This window comes from Meles meles, chromosome 6, assembly GCF_922984935.1.
Source record: "Meles meles chromosome 6, mMelMel3.1 paternal haplotype, whole genome shotgun sequence".
In the NCBI taxonomy this organism is placed as follows: domain Eukaryota; kingdom Metazoa; phylum Chordata; class Mammalia; order Carnivora; family Mustelidae; genus Meles; species Meles meles.
In genome coordinates this window covers 76,197,714-76,217,579 of record NC_060071.1, presented here as the reverse complement: position 1 = coordinate 76,217,579, position 19,866 = coordinate 76,197,714, and the positions used below count along the sequence as shown (strand labels likewise).

The following is a 19,866-nucleotide window of genomic DNA, read 5'->3' as shown; positions in this document are numbered from 1 at the left end:
TTTTGTTTGTATTTTCCTTGGGCTATCATATCAACACAGATGCCTTTTTGTGTGTGGTAAAATTCTTGTAACATAAAATTTGCCATCTAAACAGTTTTTCAGTGCAAGGTTTAGTGGGATGAAGTACATACACGTTATTGGGAGACTATGACCACCATCTGTCTCCAGAACTTTTTCATCTTCCCCAAATGAAACTCTGTACCCATTAAAAAATTAAGTTCCCATTCCTTTCTCCCCTCAGTTCTTGGCAACCATCATTATACTTTCTGTCTCTATAAATCTAACTACTTATATAAGTGGAATCATACAATATTTGTGTTTTTTGTATGTGTGACTGGGTAATTTCACTTAGCATAGTGTCCTCAGCGTTTACCGATGCTATCTATACCACCTGTCAGAACACTCTCTTTTTTAAGGCTGCATAATATTCCATTGTTGTTTTTTAATTTAGACTCTAATAGCTGATGCCAGAAGACCTATCTATATTCTGTAAGACTCCTTCCATGGTTTATATATATAATGGAATACTACACACCCATAAAAAAGGATGAGATCATGCTATTTGTCACAACATGGATGGACACAGAGGGTATTATGCTAAGTGAAGTAAGTCAGACTGAGAAAAACAAATACCACACGATTTCACTCAATGTGGAATCTGAAAAAAATTCAACCAACCAAAAGCAGAATCAGATGTATAAATACACCAAACAAACAGATAGTCGCATCGGAGAGGGAGGTGGGGAGATGAGCGAAATGGGCGAAGGGGAATGGGAGATCCAGGCCTTCAGTTATGGAATAAATAAGTCATGGGAATAAAAGGCAGAACACAGAGAATATAGTCAATGATACTGTAATAATGCTATACGGTGTCAGACGGTAGCTACACTTGTAGTGAGCTTAGCCTAATGTATACTGTTGTCTAATCACTATGCTGTAGACCTGAAAGTAATGTAACATTGTAGGTAAACTCTACTCAAATTAAAAAAAAAAAAAAATGCTCTGGCTAAAGAAGGAAAAGGAATTGGTTCTCAAGAGTTAGGAACCAACCAAAGACCCCTGGCTATGTAAGAAACCTAAACAACCTATTCTATGAAAGTCTTAATCAGTCATCCCAGATGGTAGTACTGTTTTCTGGGCCCAATACTATCAACAGTGCCTAGTGATGAACTTAGGTCATTGAAAGATAAACTATGTGCTGCATTTATTTTATAAGCCTCCAGTAAGACATGGAATTATATATTTCAGAGGTGCCAAAAACATTTAAAAATATGGGGCACCTGGGTGGCTCAGTGGGTTAAGCCTCTGCCTTCAGCTCAGGTCATGATCTCAAGGTCCTAGGATCGAGCCCCACATCGGGCTCTCTGCTCAGCAGGGAGCCTGCTTTCTCCCGTCTCTCTGCCTGCTCTGCCTTCTTGTGATCTCTCTCTCTCTCTGTTGAATAAATAAAATCTTTTAAAAAAAATTTAAAAATAAAATGGTTTAGAGACCGATTGGTTGGGATCTTTATTATCATTTACATAAACTGTTGAAAATTTCTTAACTGATTACCTTGCCAGACTCTTCAATTCTTTCCTCCGTATTGCCAGCCAAATATTATCTACTTTAAACTCAACGCTGAACATACCAGTCCTCTGGGTCGGTGGTGGAAATGTAATTTCACTCCCTAGCATTACTGGTCCTTCCTAGCTTTTAGTCCAAGTGCCTGTCCTAACTCATCCTCCCAACCAGAGGACACAAATAGCCTGAGACATACAGGGCATTTGATACACACAAATATCCTTTCTGAGCCTCAGAGGTTTTTTGTTTGTTTGTTTGTTTTATAATCCTCTGAATTGTTTAAAAACTAAATAAGATGTATGCTAAGTGCTAAACAAAGCACTTCAACACTTAAACTTAACGTTAGCTAATGAAAATTTTGATAATGACGAAGATGATAAAGAGGAAGGGAAAAATCTGAATCTTACCTACATTTTTTTCCCAAAATAATTGAGTGCTTTAGAAGGTTTTTTTTGTTTTTTGTTTTTTGTTTTTTTTTTTTTGGTTGTGGTATATGACTGCTTAATCACCAGCTCTGTAGCACATATCTTCATGGCTCCTAATAGAGCACGAGGTTGGGAAAAGGGCTATTAAAAAACAATTAAGGGACTGGTGCCTGGGTGGCTCAGTTGGTTAAGCCTCTGCCTTTGGCTCAGGTCATGATCCTAGGGTCCGGGGATGGAGTCCCACAGCAAGGAGATTGCTTCTCCTTCTGCTGTTCCCTCTGCTTGTCCTCTCTCTGTCAAATAAATAAATAGAATCTTTAAAGAAGAATTAAGGGGCTCCTGGGTGGCTCAGTCATTAGGTATCTGCCTTCGGCTCAGGTCATGATACCAGAGTCCTGGGATCGAGCCCCACATTGGACTCCTTCCTTGGCAGGAAGCCTGCTTCTCCCTGTCCCACTCCCCCTGTTTGTGTTCCCTCTCTCACTGTGTCTCTCTCTGTCAAATAAATAAATAAAATCTTTAAAAACAAAAAAAGAAATAATTAAATGTCTAACCAGTCCTCACATTTGTTTTTATGACTTTATGCCTCTATGTAATTAATTATTTTATGGGGCAGGAATCTCACATATAAAATAATGAAAAAAATAATACAAAAATTGAGGTCTAAAATTGATTCAAAGTAAAAATGCTTCTACAAGTCCTAATTGTACAGTTTTCTGTTGTTGTCTAACAAATCACCACAAATTTCGCCACTTAAAGCAACATCCATTTACTTTCTCAGTTCTGTAAGAAGTCTAAGTGAGTTCAACTAGGTTCACCGCTTAGTCTCATTCTTAGGGAACGAATTCATATTTGACACTGAGCTCTCAACTGGAGGTTCTGGGAAACAACTCACTTCCAAGCTTATTCAGGTTCTTGGCAGGGTCTAGTTCTTTGTGGTTGTAGGTCTCAGGTCCTTGCTGGCTGTTCACCAGGTGTCACTCTCAGCTACGAGAGTCCACTCTTATCCTGTATGTGGCCTTCTCCATCTTCAAAGCCATTAGTGACACTTTGGATCCTTCTTATGCTTTAAATCTATCTGACTTCCCCTTGTTCCACGAGCTAGAGAAATATGTTCTGCTTTTTTTAAAAGTTTATTTATTTGAGAGAGAAAAAAAGAGTGAGCACAAGGGGGTACAGAGAGAAAGGGAGGGAGAATCTCAAGAAGACTCCGTGCTGAGCACAGAGCCTGAAGTCGACCCAGAGATCACAACCTAAGCCAAAACCAAGAGTTGATTGCTTAACTGACTGTACCACCCAGGTGCCCCCAAAGCTCTCTGCTTTTAACAGGCTCACCTAATTAGGTCTGACCCACCTGAATGATCTCCCTATTTTAAGGTCAGCTAAGTTATAAACCTTGATTTTATCTGCCAGGTCCCTTTTTTGGACATGTAACAACATAATCATTGTAGTGCTGTTCCATCATATCCACTAGGGAAGGCATCCCATGAAGATAGATGACGGTCATCGGGGATCTTAGAATTCTGCCTGTTGTGTTGGTGTGCAGGTAGGATCCTTTCTGGAGGCTCTCATTTCTGAGTAAGTCCATGGGATAGAAGATCAAAGAAATGGGAAAGGATTTTTGGGTCACTGGCTGCAGGAACATGGAATGAAATTTTATAGATGACCTGGGGAGCCAGAACTACAGTGAGGGTACACAGAGCATTGGTGCTTTCAGACTAAACCCTGACATGTCTGCTGGAGCTTTGATCACTCATTATGTGCCTGAGGGAAAGACTGTCACGTCCCAAAAGGGAAATTGATTGTAATTAAGGTGTCTGGGGGCGCCTGGGTGGCTCAGCAGGTTGAGCCTCTGCCTTCACCTTGGGTCATGATCTCAGGGTCCTGGGATCGAGCCCCACATCGGGCTCTCTGCTCAGCAGGGAGGCTGCTTCCCCTCTCTCTCTGCCTGCCTCTCTGCCTACTTGTGATCTCTCTCTGTCAAATAAATAAATAAAATCTTAAAATAAATAAATAAATAAATAAAGTGTCTGTGCCCTGCACACTCCACTGTATCCACCCCCAAAAAGACGACTTTCGATATGCCCTCACCTGTTATTCAGAACCTTATTCAGGAGACTGTGCCCTATGTTTTTCTTTCCCAATACCATTCCTCACCCAGGCAAAATTCTAGATCAACTCAGCAAGCTATTTACCTAAGTGAATAAATGATAGCATCACATTTCATTGAGGATATTGTAACCTCCAACTAACTTAACCTTCAACCTAAAGCATGAGAGGAAATAAAGGACTATTCTTGAAATATTTTAAAATGAAAACATAAGCCTATCTGGTGTAAAAAAATCAAGCAATACAAAATGAATGACATTTTGCAGTACTCAGAAGCAGTATGATTTTAATGTTTTGCAATAATAGGTCATTATATAATTAGATATATTCTTCACATCATAATACAGAAACACTTTTTCCTGTATTCACCCCTTCAATTGATTGTAAATTGTATTAAAGTTTTAGAGTGAGGTTAAAAATTAATTCCTAGTAGATTTCTATGGTGTTTGCATGTGTTTAAAAGATGGAATATTTAATGAGTAAATACCTTGTAAAAAGAAATGTAGTTTAAAATTTATTTAAAATGAATGCATTATTTGTATTCCTTATACATCTCAGCAACTATAAACCTTTAGGTGTTTCGATCCCTTTTTTTCTTTCACCCCACCCCGACCCCTTTATTCTGTTTTTCTGGAGGTCAGTGGTCAGAATTAGATGTGAGGGTTGAATGTGGCCCAGCTGATAAGTCCCACGTTTCTCTGAATGTGCTGGAGGCAGTGGCAGAACTGGGGTTAAGGTCGTGGTGGTCAGGGACTTTGTAAAAATGTATTCTATATGCCCTATAGGTATAGAAGGTTGACGTGAAGCCAATCACGAGTTTGTTATCATATTAGGACCTTTGTATAGAACAAAATGAGCCACATCCTTGACAATCTATTTTACAGCTGAATATATTATATTCAAACATATTAAGGAATGAAGGCATGTACCTTCATGCCTGATTTAGTATTTTCGGAACCATTCCCCTTCCTTCTGTTACTTTCTAGTTAGCTAGGTTTGATAACTCCAGTTTCCCCGCCTCTGGTCAGAACCCCCATCAGTTATACATTTTCTGGAGTAAGATGCAGTAAATGTGATGGTTTTGTTAGGAAGGGGGCACTAGGTCGATCTCCATACACTTCTGTGCACAAGGCAATGAATTTCATGTGTAGCTGAAGGTAAATGATCAATCTTACAACAGACCCAGTGGTCAAATTCCTTGATTCATGGAGTTTAATAACAGCTGTCAGTCAGCTGTTTTGCTGAAACCTGCTTCATGAATTTGACTACAAAATTTAATAGTGAGGCCATTTTTTTTTTAGCCTATTCTGTTTTAGAGATAGTCACTCTGAAATATAACTGTCCACTCATAGCCCATTACTGTGCTGGGAATCAGTTAGAAAATGCCCACCTGAAAAAAAAAAAACAAACCAAAAAGATGTAATTCTAAAAGGTATACACTTACATGTTTTTGTTGTTGTTAAGCTTGGTTCAAATAAGTAGTTTCTTTTCATTACCAATTACATAATAGGAATTACTTACCAAATTTTGATTTTTCATAATCCCACAATAAGCAGAATACTTAACTGAAAATGTCTTTAGCTTTTGATAAAACAAATTGTTTAAAATTTGTAAGTTTAACTACAAATTTACCCGAGGGGGGTAGTGAATGGGGATATGGGTGAAATAGATGAAGGGGATTAAGAGCAACCTTATTCTGATGAGCCCTGAGAAATATGTGGAATTGTTGAATCGCTATGTTGTACACTGGAAACTAATATAGCATGTGTGTTAATTATGCTGTTATTAAAATAAGAGATAAAAAATATTGTAATTTTACAATATAAGTGATTTTATTGGCCTGGAAGGATTTTATGTTCCTATGGTAATGTTTTTCTAAGGAAAATCTTCTACATTGTTCTTCTGAGGAAAAGCACCATGAGTGATAGTAAGTCAATACTGTGTCACATTTATTTATATGTAATTTTAAATAAAAATGTTTCTGTACAGTGTGACACAATGTTATTCAAGCTGGGTATTTTTGAATCTTATTACTTCTAATCATTTGCAGATGGATGCATCAAGTGATTACGACTTCTTTTTTAACCATTTCTGTCCCTTTTGGGATAGTAGCTATTCCTTTCCACACAGATTTAGTGGACCTAATTATTGCGTATTAGGATAGAGTTGGTCTGGCTGGGGATTTAACATAAGCCATTTAAGGAGCACCTGGATGGTGCAGTTGGTTAAGCGTCCCACTCTTCGTTTTGGCTTGGGCTGCGATCTTATGGTCTTGATATTGAGCCCCACATCAGGCTCTGTGCTCTCCCTCACTCTCCCTCTTCTCTCTCCCTCTCCTCTTTCTCCTTCTTCCCCTCCCACTTATGTGCTCTCTCTCTCTCTCTCTCTCATAAATAAATAATTTAAAACTATTCATTAATTGATAATGGGCCATGATAATTTTGTTGATTTTGGAAAGTAAATATTAGTGGGAGTTGAAAAAAATGTTTAGGTAGAAGACTGCAAATATTAAAAATATGAGCCAATTACAAGAGACATAAAATCAAGGGAGCAAGTTTTTGCTTTTTGGAAGGTAATTAAAGTGTGGAATATTACTACTCCTTCTTTCCTTTCTTTGTGTAGACATTCAGGTCTCTTGTATCTATCTGTAAGGCATATTTGATCACCTGAGCGTGTTCCCTTTACTGGGCCTTGCTCTTCTACCACAACTGAAAACAGTATCCTTCATGGTAATATGTCTTGCTTTAGAATAACTTGATACTTCAAAATTAGATTTCCTAACAGGCACATCACAAAGTGATTATTTGCCCTATTTAAAAGCAAAACAAGCAAAAAGCTGTAGATGTCCTATAAATATTGACAATCCTAATGCATTTAAAATATGACTATATTTTAGCAGCATACTGATTTACAACAGTTTCTGAATCTTTCTCTTTTCCTTCCCTTTCCTCTCTATGTGCGGAAATTGCTAAAAGGTTTTGTGCTGGTGGTGTCTTGACACTTCCTCTCACTCCAGACTCTCCTGGGGATGGCATTCTTTCCTTGGGATTTAGTCCCCACCCATCTGCTGGTAAAGCCTAAGCCTTTGTCTTCATGCTTCTATCTCTACCTGGAACTCTACGTTGTTAACTTTGCCTATCTGTTTGGCTGTTCTCAAACTTGGCTTTTTCGACAATGGAAACATCTCTGTCCCTTCTTTGTTAGCCCCTTCAGGTAGCTAAGAAACAGAAGATAAATTAAAGTGGTTTCAGGGGCCCCTGGGTGGCTCAGTCGGTTAAGCATCCAACTCTTGATTTCGGCTCAGGCCACGATCTCAGGTTTGTGAGATCGAGTCCCTCTCAGGCTTTGAGCTCACTGCGCAGTCTGCTTGCCCCTCTCTTTCTGCTCCTCTCTCTCTCAAATAAATAAATAAATAAAATATAAAAAATTAAAATTAAAAAAAGATAAATTGGTTTATCAGAAAGAAGTACTTACTGTAAGTCCTTAGGAAGGGACTAAAAACAGAACTAGAAAGTTGAAGGTCTGTCTCTTTCCCTCCCTTCTTCTGTCTCTATCTTCTTCCTTCTTTGTGCGTTTCCTGTATCTCTGGGCCTTTTCTTTTTTTCTCTCTGTAGACTAGCATATCCTGCTCCCTAGTCCTTGGAGCAAGAAATGACTACTCCAGAAGTCAACATGTTTTATTCAGAGACTGATTCACTGCTTCCAGTTCCAAATTCTTGGGCATCAGGACAACCAAGCAGCATGGTGGTGAGGTAGGACAGGCACCTGTCATGTGAATGTACCATTCCCAGTGTTGGCAGCCTGCTGGCTCAGAGGTTGAAGTTTGTAATGAGTATACTTTGGTGTTAACTCCTGTCACACTGAGACCCTGGTATGCTCTGATGCCTTCATAGACTTCTCCCTCCACTGCTACAGGGAAAAAGGTAACATTTAATTTATTCATTCAGTGAACAAGTAAGTATTGAGCCCTGCTTTGTTCCAAGCTCATAGAATACATACTTACAAAAAAAAAAAAAAAAAAAAAAGCGTCTGGAAGGGAGGCAGCCCTGAGTTTAAGCAAGCAAATCAAATATACCGATTACAAATGTGTTAAGTTCTATAAAATTAAGGAAAGAAGCTAAGATAGAAAATAATTCAAGAGAGGATGAGAATTTGCTTTTAGAAAGTCCTCTCTGAGGAGGTGAGATATTGAGCTAATACTTAAAGAGTGAGACAGAGCTAGCAGGAAAGGATGTGTTTATTTCAAGGATATTTTAAAAAAAGATCTGATTTGTGAGCAAGGGGAGGATGACATGGGAGGAAGCAGAGGCAAGAATAGGACTTGTAGGTCAAGGAGTTTGGATTTAATCACAAGTGTAGCCCCAGTAAAAAAAAATCATTAGCCAGGTTGCTGATGTCATATAATCCTTAAGAAGTATTTATCTAGCCTTTAATTTATGCCGGACTTCAGCCTGGTTTACTAAAGAGGATTAAAAAAATAAGTCAAATATATAATCCTACTGATTCTGATTCTAACAAGCCTGAGAGTCAAGACTGATTGAGATGATTTGAGTCTCAGGTAGGAGACGGCAGGGGCCCACTCTTTTCCTATGTGCAGTGACCCCAGGCCCGGGTGTCAGACAGACCCCAGAGCCACAGAGTCAAGGAGGTTTGTTAAACTGCTCACAAGGGGCTGAGTGAGGACTTGTCATGTGTCAGAGCGGTGCTGTCATATAGCACCGCACATACTGCGTGCCAGAAGCTCCTAAGCCTTTAAAATACCTATTCAGTGCAATCCACATAGTAACCCTGTGAGGTCAGAGTTATTATTAACACCATTGCACAGATGAGGACACGGAGGCACAGAAATGTAAAATGACCTGTCCAGAGCCCCACGACAGGTCAGGGTAAAACCAGGTTTCATGCACAGAGCAGCCTGGTGTCAGGTCTCCTCTTAGCCACCATCCAGTGGTGTCTGCAGGCTGTCATCTCTGAGAAGTAGAGACGGGGATAGCTAGACACGGGTGCAAAGAGGGAACACAGGGAACGTTTTGGTGGGGGAAAAAATGTGATTAGGTATGCAATGTTGACTTGGTGGTGAAAGCAGGATATATAGTGGAAGTACTGTCAATATGGGCCTAGGGCTCTGCACGGAGGATCTTGCTGCTCCTTATATTTTTGTGCACTGGCTTTTTGAGAAAGAAGCAGTTAGTTTGGGATCAGTGAAAAGTGCTTCTGATGGTTGCCGGTGTCATCTTTCCTTCACTCTGTTAGGACACTAATTGTTCCAAGCTCTCTTTTCTCAGAATTGATTCCATCCCTCTTCAGAGGGATAATAATTCGTTTATGATTAGAACAAATTGTATTAAAACTCGTGTCAATGAAAAAGCAATAGGAAAACAGCAAGATATTTACACATTTGCATAGAAGGCATTTTTATACAATACGATTTTCCACATAATATCTACTTTGAGGGAAGAAATGGTATTATCACATAAAATCATATGTAATTCGCACATCTCTTTCCTTATCGGGTTCAAATGGATTCAAATGAAGAGTTAAATGCGAATTAGCTTGTGTTCTTGATGTAGCACAGAGCAAAAGAAAAAAAAGAAAAAGATCTAGTTATCATGGAGTTCATTTTGGAAAGCAAAAATTCTCTTGAAATTTGATGTTGAATTAAGCAAGTTTGTAAACCCTCAGTTTCTAGTATTTCTTTAATATCAGGAAGCAGTGATTATTCTGTCTGCTGCCAAAGACTGTTATTAGAGTTACAAAGACACTGCTTGTTGGACCTCCTGGGAGTCATGCCATCCCTCCTAGCTTACTGTTTTTGCTATAGGCTCTTCTAACAATTTAACTACATCCCTGAAGTTATATGAATCCCATAATTTCAGGATATATTTAAAAGAACATTCTGCATCAGAGGTGTTTCATCCTTGTATATCAATGTGTCTAATCAGGAGAGAGAAATGACAAGGTCATTTGACCAGAGAAGATTGAAAATAAACAACTATTAACCATCACGAAGAATTTGATATGAGGAACTGGTTGGTAAGAACTAAAGAAAACTCTGGAGAATATAGGAAGGGCAGATTTAAGGAGCAGCCACTGCCCGTAGAGCTGAGATAGGCTCCCCAAGGAAGAGACACACCACCCCAGGGCTAAGATCCTGACTTTACAGGAAGGCTCCTAGCTGTGGTCACTGGATGGTAGAGAAGTTACTATGGTGTGGTGTGGTGTGGTGTGGTGTGATGTGGTGGAACTTGCCAGAAATATGCTCCCTGAGGTGCTACAGAAAACCATTCACAGATGTCTCACTAGAAGTCTCTGTCCTACAACCACACAAAGTGTGCCCACACCAGCTGCTACCTGCTGGGTGGGACCAGCTGCCCCACATTGCAGGACTGTTGTGCTGGGGAAGTCCCCCCACGTTGCTGCAACAGAACACACCAGAACTGAGAAGGAAGTCTTCTACTAGACTTTTTTTTTTTAAGATTTTATTTATTTACCCACTCTCTCTGCCTACTTGTGATCTCTCTCTCTCTGTCAAATAAATAAATAAAATCTTTTAAAAAAAATGGTTAAAAAAAAAGATTTTATTTATTTATTTGAGAGAGAGAGAGATAGTAGGAGTGCATGAGCAGGGGGAGGAAGAGAGGGAGAAGCAGACTCCCTGCTGAGCAGAAGTCGGACAGGGGGCTGGGATCATAATCTGAGCTGAAGGTCAGCTTAACCAACTGAGCCACCCAGGTGTCCCCTTTTTTTTTTTTAATCACCTTTTATCCACAAAAGTTAACATTGTACCATCTATTGAACGAAAAATATTTAAAGAGCATGGATCTGTTTTCACAGAGCCGGCAATAAAGAGTGAATTTGGAACTAAGCAACAATGAATTGTGACCGGCATACCTGGGATTCTCTATTTATCCATTCTTAGCCTTTTGACCAAGGCCTTTTAAAAGCTGTTGTCCTGAACTTACAATGAAATCACTTCATTGTTTTGAACATGTAATTACTTGTCTATGATAACTTTAAATGGACTCACTTTAATGATTCCTTAATGTCACATTTGTGCTTCGCCCAGTTCTTTGAAACAAAATAATTATTTTCACATATTTTACAGCTAATCATGATGAAAATTATTGTTCACAAAACCAGATGTCCAACATTCTGTTAGAATGGGAGATTTTTAGGTTGGAGTACAAATAACTTTGTGTTACTTTATATATTATAGCAGATTAGTGTTCAGACACTTCTTGCCTCTACACAACAATGAGATGTTAAGCTCAAGAGGGACAGAACTGAGTCATTCTTGTTTAGCATAAATTTCCAGCATCTGGTACTGTGAATGAGTGTCCCATAGTAGATGCTAAGTTGATTATCTGTGCATGCATAAAAGTAGATTACAGCTGCCCAAGTTCATGGGTAAACTATTTTCATCACTGAGAAATGCAAGAAAGAGTTATGTCTGCATAAGACATTAGGTATAGAATAACATATATGTATATGTAAAGGTATATACATATATACAACATATAGTATGACACATATTTTATGTATTAAAGTACAGTAAATTTTTCCTAGTAATTCTCAAAATCTTTTTAAAAAAATCACAGTTTGAGGAACCACAGAAAACCTATGAGAAGAAAATATCCATGGTGATACCATATTCAAAGAGAGATACCTCAGAAAGTCAGTGAGGTTTGCTAGGGGACACAGTTACAAGTTCTGGAATGCAGTCATTTTCAGAAAGAAGTCATAACTATTATCTTTGGTTTGAGAAACTTTTGTTATTATCGTCCTTGAGAAAAGGGGTTTTCTTGCTGCTGCCAGCTTTATTTTTTCAAGATATATCAATCTTGATGGGGAAAAAAATAAGCCTAGAGAAATAACATGTTTGTGAGTTTATATGCTAAAGGTATTAATTTATGAATGCAGAAATGTTAGAATGGAAAAATATATATATGTCGTTGTTAAGAGATTAGAGACAAAAATTCCACCAAATATTTTAGCATAGTAGCTGTTGCTGATTTAGAATCCGAAGTACCAACTAATGCTGATTTAGTTGCTGTAAGGAAATGATATGGAAGAGAAGAGGAAAATTGAGAAAAGACTGGAGAGTCCTGATCTTTGAAACTACTTATCTAAAGACAGTAGTATAACATTCTTTTTATTTCCTTACTGTAATTCCTTTAAATTTATATTTTCTTAATACTGTTAATAAGAGGGGCACCTGGGTGTCTCAGTCAGTTGAGCATCCAGCTCTTCGTTCTGGCTCAGGTGGTGATCTCAGTGTCCTGAGATTGGTTTCTGAGCTCAGCTCCGAGTCTGCTTGGGTTCCTCTCCCTTTCTCTCTCCCTCCCCTACTGCCCTTCCCCTTGCTCATGCACACTCTCTCTGTTTTTCTCTCTCTCTCTCTCAAATAAATAAATGAAATCTTAAAAAAAATCACTACTAATAAGAATTACCTTTCACTTTAACAATTCGTATAATTACTTTCTCATTGATGGGGAAGGATTAATATGATATGAAATCTGTATTAAGTTTAAATGGCAAGTTAATTTTCCTCAGCATCTTTACATAGTAGGATATAGGTTTTATATTTAATATAGTATGAATAATGTCAATGAACTCATAAGAGACAATGGTCATAATTATTTCATATTTATTAAGATTTCAGTTAGAGTTTGGACTCATATTTTATAAAAGCATTCACTCCTTGTGAGTTGTTCCCTGATATTTTTTCTCTATCTTGTACTTGTTCCTTTTAAGTTGGAATTGAACTTACAAGGGTCTTGAAATTGTGGAACTGAAGGAATGGCAGAGAAGAGGGCAAAGGATTGTGGGGTTTTTTATTTTTCCTTCTTCTAATAACATAAATAAAAATCAGAGGCTATAATTGCAACAATAACAAAATCTAGAGTGGTTTGCATTCCTGAAGCAGTGCGGGCTCTTGAGGAAAGGAGGTAGCAATACAAAGTATGTGTATTCTTACTTGTCCTATCCACTTAAATTATGTACACAGATTGCCAACAGAAACTTCTCTCTCTCTCTCTCTCTCTTTTTTTTTTTAAGCAAAAAAGCACTGCTGTTCTCTGTTGTTTGTGAGTTGAAACACTAGGGGACAGCACTAAAATATTCCATAGTTGGTTGTTATTGATCACTTGCATACTGTATAATAAGTAAGAGATTTTACTGTTAAAGACTATTGAATGCCCTGTTGATTTCAGTGGATAAAAAAGCACAAAGAGGAAGATGAGGTTTTCAAGCCCATAATGTCAGCCTTTGTAAGATGATGATTTGAATAATTTAGAGAAAGCTCCCAGGCTGCTTTTTCAGTTGTAAGAAGGCATGTTCACTTAAAGAATTGTGATTTTTCTGATAAAAGTGTCTTGTTCTTTTCATTCTTTTGGAGTAAATAGTGTGTGTAATTTTTTTTTAAATTTCTAATCTTGTTTTCCAGGCACTTTGGAAAGACATGAAACAGGAGAAAGAGCAAGAATTATTCTCAATTGTTGTGATGATTCACAGCTTCTAAAGCCTGAATCTGTTCTTCCACTTGCTTCAGAGACACATAAACACAAAAGTGTAGAACAGAGATCCTCCGGCTCCTATCCGTTTGGGCCAATACCTTGCCCTGGTCTGCAGGTGGAGTCTTCATGCAAGGTAAGTTCAAACCAAGTTGCTGCTCCCAGAGAACATGATCAACATCGAGGAAGAGGTGATACACTTTCATGGATACATGGCAATTGAATGTCAGCACAGAAACAGAACTGAGAGGTGACTGCGTCTCCCGACATATCTACCAAGTGATCTTGAGTGAATCAGGATAACTTTTTAAGTGATTATTGGGTTTGGTACAGCATTCTTTTTGATCAGATAGGTTCTGGCTATCGTAATTGAGTCAATCTTATATTAACTCTTGAGTTCTAGATGGTTTTCAATTGGGGGAGGGGATATACTCTGTATTCTGAATCCATTTTTGTTTTTCAGCTGATATATGACCTCTTCTTTAAAATGCTTATTACAGATAAAACAAAAAGGTATCACAAAAACTGGATCATGGTATGGACAGGTCTTTAGGATTCCAAGCCTTACTTAATACATAGTGATGGAGATTGCATTTAGTTTCATAAACCAAGTCAACCACCTTCATAGGGATTTGGATAAGCTTTCTTATTTTCAGTTGTAAAATAATATGGTAGTTTATTCTGATTTCTTTAAGGGACTCTTCCATCTTTTTGTCATCTATATTTCTAAGTTATCCCCTCATCATGTTGTTGTAACTATGCCATTTGTATGTATATATCTAATGGAGTATTTTCTATGTAAACCTATTTTCACAATACCATTATGACTTTTTAATGACTACATCACACTCTATGCTTTGCACTTTGCATATACTATTTCTGATTAAATTATTCTCCTAAGGCTTAATATAGGGATTGTTTTTTTATGTTTCACTTTCATGAATAACATATCTATGAACCTTAAAGGCTTTTTTTTCCATATTCAGTATTATTTAATGGGCTATATTTCCAAAAGTAGGATTTCTAAATCAAAATTTCATTAATGTGGTAACATTTTCCATTATTTTAATGGTAGTATGAAGACTTAAAATACCATTAATAAGGACTTTAAATAATTATCTCACGTACATGTGTATGGTTTGAGGCAAAAGGATATGTCATCTTTTTTTTTTTTAAAGATTTTATTTATTTATTTGACGGACAGAGATCACAAGTAGGCAGAGAGGCAAGCAGAAAGAGGGGGGAAGCAGGCTCTCTGCTGAGCAGAGAGCCCGATGCGGGGCTCGATCCCAGGACCCTGAGATCATGACCCGAGCCGGAGGCAGAGGCTTAACCCACTGAACCACCCAGGTGCCCCAGGATATGTCATCTTGAAGAAAGCTTCAAGAGCTGTTCAAGCTGTGCCTCAGAGCTTCAGGGTGGGGAAAAAAAGGGGGGGGGGTTGTGGGGGGCGCCTGACTGGCTCAGTGAGTAGAGCATGTGACTCTTGATCTCAGGGTCATGAGTTCAAGCTTCACATTGGATATGGAGCCTACTTAATAAATTAAAAAAAAAAAAAAAAGGCTGCAGGTTGGGGGTGGGGGCACCAGTGTGCAATCTTTAGCTTTTTGGGTTTAAAGACTTGATTGAGATTACATCAGTGAGGCCAAGCTTTATCAAACTTTTGAGAACTGGGCCACACTAACCAAACACCCAGGAAATGCAGGTATAATGCTCTAGTCAGACTAGATATTATCTAGTTTGACTAGAGCATTATACCTAGATTGACATGCTAGAATGACAATGCTCTAGTTTACAATGACAGCTGTAACTGAAATTTTGTTCATCGCTCAACACATTGTCGTTGTAGTAAAGCTACAGGTCGGGGCGGGGGGCGGGGGTGTTGGGGGCAGGGGAGGTGGAGATGCGGGAGGCGAAGTTTTCACAGAAGGAGTTGGGGCAGGGGGTGCTCATTCCCTGAGCTCTGAGAGCCCAACGCATGGTACTGCATTTCTTGGTCAAGGCTGATCTACGTTGGCAAATCCCTAAATTTTGAATCTTTATTTTTTAAGACTGCATTTGGGCCACTCACTTTTTTCATACTCTCCTTCAGATGTTAAAACCGGTCATTGGGCTACAGCTTGTTGTCACTGTTTGTTGTTTTTCCTTTCTCATTTAGTCCAATTGGTTTTAGATTCTGCAAACTGCTTTTCACGTTCTTGAAATAGGCCCTATTTTTTATAAAGGAAAATTATGTCAGTATGATGAAACTTGAACATTCACAACCAAAAATGACAGTCATAAGGTCTTAGACTCCACAGGTGGGAAATCAAATCATATGTGTTATAAGATTGAGGGAAATAAAGCCCAGGTGAGTGAGCCCAGATGACTACCACCCACTCCCACCTTAATGTGGCTTTGTGGTTCTCTGTGCCTAATCGAGTGTGCTTCTTATAGGGGGAATTATATGCTAGAATAGCAGACGAGAACTTGGAGATGTGTCTTGACTCGTGCATGTCAGATGCCTAGGGTCTGCAGGAGCAAATCTCATTCATCAAATGCCTATTTTACTACTTTAATTCCCAGAAGGTAAACTGATTACTCTTTCTTTCAGTTTCTTGGAGGACCTCAGAGCTACCCTTTAGGTAGTGGTAATAGTATATATAGATTTCATTTTCTTTATGTAATTTTGTTTCTTTCTTGACTCCAGGAAGCAATAAAATGCCAGAGTCTTGTTTTCCTACTCTTAGGCTTATTCCAGCTTTATTTCCTTGCTAGTGCTCTTTGCCTTAGATGACTATGATTTCTAACCTTCGCTCTCTTCAGAGCTAGTGAGTTTAATCAAACAGGACTCTAACCTCTTTTGTTCTAGACACCATGCTTCTATTATTATTGAGTTTATTGCTAATTAGAGCTATTTTTAATCTGTGCTCCCCTAAGTTCTCTCTTCTCCAGTTATGTGCTGCGTATCTTCCTTTCATTCTCTTTGATTTAAGCTCTTGACATTGTTTTATTTTAATCTTTTATTTACAAATTTAATATGCATGAAATTTTAAGATGCTTGGAAATTCTCCATTCTCCCTATTGTTAATATAATAAAATGCTCCATAAGTTTTTGTTTTTGTTTTTAAAGATTTTATTTATTTGAGAGAGAGAGAATGAGAGAGAGAATAAGAGAGAGAGAGAGCATGAGAAGAGAGAGGTCAGCAGGAGAAGCAGACTCCCTGCCCAGCAGGGAGCCCAATGTGGGACTCAGTCCTGGGACTCCAGGATCATGACCTGAGCTGAAGACGGTCGCTTAACGAACTGAGCCACACAGGTGCCCGCTTCATGGCACCTTTTTTTTGTAAGAAAAAAAAAAAAGTTTTCAAGAAGAGGGTTTGAATCACACCCATTTTAGAGGTAGGAAAATGAGGGACAGTAACCTTATGAAATGTAGAAATGTCTAAAGTTACTTTGTGTCTCGGAACTTTTTTATGTGGAATTTAGTGACATGTAGTGAAATACTTTCAAAGGGTAGAGTGAATTGTTTAAACGGAACAAAAGCATGTTAGATCTGTGTGGTGAGCCACTTGTGTTTCAAAAATATTCGGAATTTATTTGAATGCTATCTTCAGGTTTTCTTCTTGCATTTGAAGAGTGCGTATAGCTTTGGGAACAGATTTTACAGAGAACGGCAAATACAATACGACACTTTCAAAATGGGCCCAATTTGAAATGCTAGAGTTGTTGAATTTGTGCAGCTAGACAAAGAAAAATCTTTGGAGTAGGAGAGGGCCAGAGTCTTAAAGGATTTAAAGGAATACGATATCATATTAGTGATGGGGAACTGCTTTTCTCAGATTCTGCTGAGGATAAAACAAGTTAGAAACTGTTTAAATTGCAGTGGGAGGAATTTAGCTTCAAAGTAGGAAATAAACAACCTTACTAAAATCATCTCTACATGGCAGAAATCTTTGTAGCTGCATCTTATTTTAAGGAGAATAGTTCTGTTTTGTCTGTTGTTGGTTGCTTGGTTTTAAACTCTTTTTTTTTCTTTTTCTGCATTTCTTGTCTATAAATGAATAATAAACAGAATTATTTTAACTGTCACAATTTAGACCCATTGTAGCATCCTGTAAAGGCCCTCTCTTTTTCTCTCGGGCGGGGCCCCAACAGCCCCTCCCCACCACAGGTTGATCGTTTAGTGCTGCTCTGTTTTTTTTTTTTTTTTTTTTTTTTTTTTAAGATTTTATTTATTTACTTGACAGACAGAGATCAGAAGTAGGCAGAGAGGCAGGCAGAGAAAGAGGAACGGAAGCAGGCTCCCTGCCAAGCAGAAAGCCCGATGCGGGGCTCGATCCCAGGACCCTGGGATCATGACCTGAGCAGAAGGCAGAGGCTTTAACCCACTGAGCCACCCAGGCGCCCCAGTGCTGCTCTGTTTAATATGGTAGACGCTGTTTGTATATGGCTATTGAATACTTGAAATGTGGCTATCACCACATGTTAAAATGATCTTTTTACATATAGGGTTAAATAAAATATGTCATTAAGATGAACTTTACCTGCTTCTTTTTATGGTTTTTTTTTTTTTTAATTATTATGGCTACTAGGCAGTTTAAAATTTCTATGTGGTTTGCATTTTATTTGTATTGGAAAAGGTTGAACTCAGCCAGAGATAAGCAAACTTTTTTTTGTCAGGAATTCAATGAGAAACATTTTACGCTTTAAGTGCCAGATTTTCGCTGTTCTAACTATTCAACTCTGCTGTTGGAGCACAGGAGTTTCCATAAACAATTCTTAAGCAAACAAATGTTGTTGTGCTCCAATAAAACTTTATTTACAAACACCGGCAGTGGACCAGAATTGATGTTCACTGGCTCTTGTTTGCGGATTTCTGATCTAAACAGTCCTCTCTAGACTTCAAGATCATAAGGCACTAGGAGGACCTGGCAAAAGAGCCAACACCTCTTCTCTCCCTAGATATCTGAATTTTTAGTAAAACAACATACTCCAACTTCTTCTGCACTATGCGGAATGCAATCCCAAAGACCTTATATCAAGTCTGTTCCCTGACAGAAACCATGAAATGCATATGTGTTTGGAAATCTTCCTTTTGATGAAAACAAATGTACACATGATAGCTCTCAGTCCAAGCAAGATTTTTTAATGGCATTTCCTTTAAATAACGTACTTATACATCCATCTTTTTCCAAACATATAAAATTAATTATAAAGAATTCATTTACATTTATCTATATTCCAGTGAGCTTTCTAGAAATATGTATTTTTTTAACCTTCACTTCACCGTGAGTGATGTCTGTTTGGTACCATTTGCTGAAAAATCTTGTTAGGGCTTTATCCTGCTACCTCTTGTAAAACACAGATGGTACACTGGTAGGCCACCAGTAAAAAACTGGACCCCACTACTAATTACTTTATCAAAATGAAATGTTAGTTCTTTCATATTTCATGACACAAAAACATAACCAGAATAGAATTAGAGTAGTTTCTAAATGATAATGCTTTAAAATGTCACCTATAAATTTATATGTATAAATATGAAATTAACAATTCATGTGGCAACATTACATTTTGTACCTTAACTCAGTCTGAGTTATTTATATTTTATTACCAAAAAAGAACAAATAACATTATTTGAAAACAATTAATTGCATTATGAAGGGATAAATCCTTAATAAAGAATGATAATTTTCACCTTCTTGATGAGTAGTTAATTTTTAGTATATTTTTAAAATGTAATGAAGAGCATATAGCTATTTTTTTCTGATGTACAAAATATTTTGCCTCAGTTTTGTGTAATTTTAAAAGAAAATAGATCTTTGTTATTAGACACCCAAGCACCTCATTGAAATATAAGTATTTCTCTCTGTATACGTTAGATTAAGATTTTTGTTCTATTTTGATCTAGTGAATCTCAGCTTAAAACCTGAGTTCCTAAATGACAGCCCTCTTCCTAATAAGATAGAGAAATGTAGGATAAGAGAGAAATATGCAAACCAATTTGGTTTTTTTTTGAGCATGCGAAGTGATACAACTTTTTGACAGAGTATATGTAACCACTCCTATGACATAAAATAGTTAAACATCTCCATAATAATTAATACCTTTTTTGATGGCTCCTTTATGAAGAATGTCCCTTTCTCACTTTGTGGCATAAATTTAAACTTTGTGATGCAATCACCTCAGTGTTAAGGAAAAGTATGAAAAGCACCTCACAGCTTTCTTTCAAAACTAATTCAGGAGGTTTCAGAGTCACTGTGGAAAATACGAAACAC

General features: G+C 37.8%; 1 protein-coding gene across 2 annotated transcripts in view; it reads left to right on the top strand.

The window, feature by feature from the left end:
• The window catches only part of WDR72 (WD repeat domain 72), a 218,521-nt gene that overhangs the window by 68,953 nt on the left and 129,702 nt on the right, over window positions 1-19,866 (top strand). For both annotated transcript variants that reach the window (XM_046007151.1, XM_046007152.1), the window contains exon 14: window positions 13,540-13,742. In XM_046007151.1, the coding sequence (XP_045863107.1) occupies window positions 13,540-13,742 (203 nt within the window). The remainder of the gene's footprint in view (window positions 1-13,539; window positions 13,743-19,866) is intronic.